This window comes from Wolffia australiana, chromosome 5 (assembly GCF_029677425.1).
Source record: "Wolffia australiana isolate 7733 chromosome 5, ASM2967742v1".
Classification (NCBI taxonomy): domain Eukaryota; kingdom Viridiplantae; phylum Streptophyta; class Magnoliopsida; order Alismatales; family Araceae; genus Wolffia; species Wolffia australiana.
The window spans coordinates 22,544,074-22,549,958 of record NC_135839.1 but is presented as its reverse complement, the minus strand read 5'-3'; the positions used below and the strand labels follow the sequence as shown (position 1 = coordinate 22,549,958).

Sequence of the window (5,885 nt, the reverse complement as noted above, 5' to 3'; positions counted from 1 at the left end):
TATCACATATGCACTATAATGAATATGTTCATGGAACAATTTTTGTAATGTGTGGTTGGCTTGCCGACCACATATATTTCCATCATTCTTTAGTGATGATTAACTTTGTACAGTATTATGTCACCTATAGCCTATATTGAAGGGAGCCTCCATCATCCCAACCATCCCATGGTAGCAATGAATGGCTTGTAGAATGAAACATTACCCGACCTTGATCGCACCAAATACCCATTATCTTTACCTCTAGACTCTACGTTTGGTTTGTTTTCCTAGATTGACTTGAATGCCAAAAAAATAATTTAGCATCAATAGTTTGTTTGATAATTCAACTCTTCCAAAGATCTTTTATTGCTCAATGTGTGTTTCATGTCACGTAATCTGTATTAAAATAGCAAAGATACTAAAATATTACTAAAAAGATGTACAGTAAAAATATCACATAATTTATCAAAGATACTACAAAGATGTATTTCACCACATTTTTGCACAACGAACATCGTGATGAAATAGCAGGGTCTACATCACCATGGCCAATGGTTCCCTCTTGAAAGAAGTTAGATATAATTTTCATAATCATATTGAAATTATCAAGTAAAAACTATTTCTTGAATATGCCAAAACCTAAAGAGTTACAGGTCTTGTAGTCACCACATTTTTCAAACGTATATGGTAACAAAATCTAGCCCATAGTTTTTACTACTCATTAAATGAAGCATTATTTTGATGCTCAATCCAATACTTCTCACGGTATCTGTCTGTTCTGATATTGTGATTGGTATTGTTATCGTTATCATTATTCGCTTAACAATATTGGTGTCTGATGTCAGTATATCCACCTAATGTTGTCCGTAAATGTCATCTATCCAGTATCAAAATTTTTATCTGTTATCGATATCTGAACCTGGTATTTTGTGTTCCTCATTCTTGGGATAACAGATAGCGGCGATATCCAATAATGAAAACACGTACAGATAATAGTAGTAAACTATTGGAACCTAGCTCTCTCTCGCTCTGCAACTCACACATAGAACGAGAGAAAAGGCTCTCACTCTCCTGGTCGCTCACACAGATATGGACGAGGAAGCTCTCACTCTATTGGTCTCATAAAGAGAGAAGAAGAAAGAACAATAAAGCACACTTCAAGAGAGGAAGGAACCAAGGTATTCACACAGAGTACATTCAACAAAAAAACTATTCATAATTTTCCCATAACTACTCATAGACTTAAACTAAGCATGGGCTGCATGGCCAAACTGTTAAGAACGTGAGATGCCCCATAACCAAGAAGATAGAAGTAGAGAAGAAGAAGAGAGAGGGGGCATCTCACGATCTTCATCAACAAACCATTTAGGCTGAAACAACAGAGATAAAAAGAGATAGACGGGGATAAGAGGATAGACAGGGTGACGGGCGGAGCCGCCGCCCTGGGAGACGAAATGTAGTAAGAAAAGCCTCAAGTGATCTACTGTATTACATAGTTATTTATAGGCCTCAATGTGACCATTGTGTGCTTGACCGTTGCTACCCACTGTCGAGAAATAGCAGGAGTCGACCGTTGTATTGCTATTTTGAAATAGCAGCAGTCGACCGTTTTCGTCTCTTCAAACTGGTGCATTGGTACCTCCTTAACACCCCCCCTCAAGGCCATGGTTGGCACAACCATTGGGCTTGCTAAATAATTCATATAGGCTGGAGCTTCATTGATGGGCAAAGCTGGTTAAGTCGAGCTCCTTATCAGCAGATAAGCTTGCCATTGGAAATGCATCAGTTCCGCCTTCGGAAACCTTAAAAAAAATTCTAGCATTATCCTGTTCCCGCAGGCGAAGCAGCAGACGTTATATCTCCCAAGTATCCGCCGAGCAAGACCCCCACAGCGCAGCCCATTGCCAACAGACTAATCATCCTCGTTGCTGTCCGGACTTAGGCGACGCCCTTGCTGGCTTCTTAGGCAGAGGCAGAGAACACGTCAGGGAAACGCTTCTTCACGGGCTGGGAAGTTGGAGGCCGGTGCAGAGCTACGGCTCTGCCATGTCGACGATCGATAGCACTTCTTACGGAAAATGGAGAAAGCAGTTTCAACCCGATGCCCGAACGCGGATTGTGAACGCGCCTACGTTCTACAGCAGCAGGTACAAAATACAGGCCAATCACTGAAAATGCCACTTGAGAAGAAAATGTTCAACATTATCACTTCCATCAGAAGAAGAACCCTTGGCCTGCAGGTTCAAGTCCAGTGCGCCGCCTTCGGCATTCAGTCAGGGAGAGGGCGAGTCACCGCCATGGCGACCTACAAGGTCACTCTCATCACCCCCGAAGGCGAGAAGACCTTCGACGCCGCCGAGGAGGAAGGCATCGATCTTCCCAACTCTTGTCGCGCCGGAGCTTGCTCTTCCAAGGTGAAATAGCCCGGGTCCGTTGGACTCTGTAAATAAAATTTGCAGATGGCCGGTAGCAGATTTAATCTGCTTCTCCTCAATGCCGCAAATAACTAAACTGATTCTTGTTGAAAGAAAACCAATATCGCCGCTGACACAGGCAAAATTACTGCTGGCAAAATCACTGCCAATAAAGAAAGATGTCACGCCAAATGATATAGAGAATTCATTGGCGGATCTTGGCTGTGCCTGGGCAACATAGCCTCAGGATCTTGAGCATTGCCGCAAGGCATATTGCTCTGATACCATGTTAAGAAACGTGAGATGCCCCGTAACCAAGAAGATAGAAGTAGAGAAGAAGAAGAGAGAGGGGGCATCTCACGATCTTCATCAACAAGCCATTTAGGCTGAAACAACAGAGAGAAAAAGAGATAGACGGGGATAAGAGGATAGACAGGGTGACGGGCGGAGCCGCCGCCCTGGGAGACGCAATGTAGTAAGAAAAGCCTCAAGTGATCTATTGTATTACATAGTTATTTATAGGCCTCAATGTGATCATTGTGTGCTTGACCGTTGGCTACCCTCTGTCAAGAAATGGCAGGAGTCGACCGTTGTACTGCTATTTTGAAATAACAGCAGTCGACCGTTATCAGCGGAGTCGACCGTTTTCCATCTCTTCAAACTGGTGCATTGGTTACCTCCTTAACACAAACACCTGTCTTAGGCCTCGGTCTTCCAAAGACACCCAGTCCACTTCTAAAACGCTGCTCTTTCCTCCACATCTTAGGAGAGACCAGTGATCCACGCTGAGTTGGTTTATTCCTTTACCCATTTAAAACTTAACCCCAAAAATAACTGACTGAGGATTAACAACGCAACAGTGGCACCCTACTCGACGAAGTCTAGAGCCATCTCCGTCTTCTCCATTTCATGAATCTCTTCACGCCCAAAAACACAACTAGCCCCAGAAAACAACTGGCGAACAGAACGGCGAGGGCGATGGCGACTTTCCTTTTAACTCCTTGCTTGCTCTTCCCGCCAGCAGGCGAAGCGAGTGAATCCTCCGGCAATGGCGTGTATGAGAAGTACCAGCTCAAAACCCTAATGCTCTCACTGTAGTCATCTGATGGCCCCGACGCCGCGGAAAAACCCACGTAAGTGACATTGATGGAGGCGATGACGACGGACCAGTTATGGACTGACTTCAGTGGGGAATCGTCGGCGTATCCCGCCATGATCTCGAGCTGCTTGCTCCACCCGTCGTACCGTATCCTGTAGGTGATTGGTTTCTGCTTTGCCAGGTCAACATTCGCTACGCTGAGTGGCGCGCTGTCATTGTTGAAGATGGTGGATATGTCAAGTCCCACGTGAAAATCTCCGTCTTGGTCGTACTCGTTGGAAAACGTATCGATCTCCACAGCAAGCTGCCCGGTGGTGTTCCCTGGAGTGTACATAATGACAGCCATCTCAGGTTCTGAAATCCGGTTCAGTTTTCGTACAAAGTCGACGAATCGACATCGTTAGGGCTGCGTGAAATCGTTGGACTATAAAGGAATACGTCATTCTAAGCAGTTAAAAGGACAAACGAATAATTTTAACGAATCAATAAGTTAGATACCTAAACGTGCTAAATAAATATAATTACGATTTTATAATCTGGAGTTCGGAATTCGGTTTTTTGAGATCAATTATTTTTCACCTGCAATCCTGCCTAATACGCTCGTTTATCCTGGCCGTTGGAGAGTACGGATCATTTGAAATTCTTTGGCAGGGCGACGAGTTTTGAGCTGATGAAATTGGGAAGTTTACTCACCTTTAGTGCTGGGGCCGAACAGGCCGAGCAATCCGCCGATGCTTCCTTTGGGGCTTGGCCGCTTATCATTCGTCATCACGAACGCCATGCCGTCGCCGAAGCCGCTAGCGTTCGGGTTTTTCTTAATGAGAACAGTGAAGTTGGTGTCGAAGCTCGCCCGCCGGCTTATCGCCGGGCTGCTGTATAACACTCGGCCGACGTTGTTCTCCAGCAGATTGGGATCCATTCCATCTTCCGGCTCGGGGATGAGAGCGAGGTACCCTCCCGGCCTAAGGCTGCTGTTCTGCATGTAGATGAGGGGGCCACCGTTCAAGCAGCTTCCCAAGGGAAACGACGGAAAGTTAAAACTGCGCTCCGGTGATTTTGTTCCAGCCGGAGGAGGGAGTAGAAATGCGGAAACAATAACCACCGATACTCGCCAGAACAGCGTCATGGAGGAAATGATTTGATTCCCTCCTCTTCCTGGAAGGACGGATATCATTTCATCACCTTATCTGCAATTTAGCTGAAGCACAATCTCTCCGGTTGGTCAGCGGACTAGGGGTAAGGGCATTTAAAAGTTTGACGACGTATCTTTCAGATTTAGATGCGGGAGTGCCGTGAGCGTTGGTGGTCTAAATTAACGCAACGAGCGACATGGTGAGCGATCCTAATCGAAATAAACCATGAGCTTTAATTTCAAATGGGAAAGAAGTTACGTCTCCTGATTACGTCACCGGGATTCGTATTTAGTCGAGAACATCGAATAAAATATCTGTTCACCCGCTCGGTTCCGTTTTATTGCCCGTCAAAATTCCGCTCAAGTTGATCGAAAATTTTCCGAATTAGACCATGTCAGATTGATCAACTTATTACGATGCTGATGTCGAGCGGGCGCCTATGGCTTTAGTATTCACGTCCAGGGCACCATCGCTTTCCTCTTGAAATAAAATAAAATCCACCGCAGTCAGCGTATCCGCAGTTCCGCACAGCATATGGCGGATCATAGGCGTAATAAACTTGATATTAATTTTGGACGTAGAAAGAAATCCACTCTTTAAGCCACAGTATTATCTTTCTTGCAGACCTTTCGTATCCATTGTCATTGTTTATCCATAGGTTTCGGCCGAATTTTCTTCTGCTGATTTTCGCCAATGATCAAAGTTTCAAGAGTAAATCGCAGCATTTTCACCGATAGATGTGCTTTATATTTCAATAAATCGAGGTATTTTCACCGACAGATGTGCATAATATTTCAATGAATCGAGGTATTTTCACCGATAGATGTGCTTAATACTTCAATAAATCGAGGTATTTTCACCGATGGATGTGCATAATATTTGATGAAATATTATCAGAGAAATTTGTTATGCTGAGACTCAATTGAGAGGTGGTTCACCTGGCCACTATGGGATGCTTAAATCTATTACAATTCATAATAAATTAAATATTAGAATAAATTAGGATTGCTCGGCTTAATCACCTTTAATGGGTAAATTCATAATCGTGTGGCTCATCAATCAAAAATTAAAATTTGCTGATGATTAGATTACATCAAATGTATGGCTTACAGGTGGTAGTTAAATTTTCAGGTCATATCAATCAAACTTACAAAAGTGTGAATGGAAAATATTCTTACCATATATATCCGTAAATCATCTGCTCAAAACTACGTGTAAAATTAGTACAAATATGACATTTTTATTACAGGATAGAAA

General features: G+C 43.6%; 1 protein-coding gene across 1 annotated transcript; it reads right to left on the bottom strand.

The window, feature by feature from the left end:
- Window positions 1-1,439: 1,439 nt before the first annotated feature.
- Window positions 1,440-4,738, bottom strand: LOC144703925 (lectin-like). The gene is made up of 2 exons (XM_078576223.1): window positions 4,189-4,738; window positions 1,440-3,816 (listed from the first exon to the last, which is right to left on the bottom strand). The coding sequence occupies exons 1-2, from the start codon at window positions 4,667-4,669 to the stop codon at window positions 3,278-3,280; spliced, it is 1,020 nt and encodes a 339-aa protein (XP_078432349.1). The 5' UTR covers window positions 4,670-4,738; the 3' UTR covers window positions 1,440-3,277.
- Between the last annotated feature and the right edge of the window lie 1,147 nt (window positions 4,739-5,885).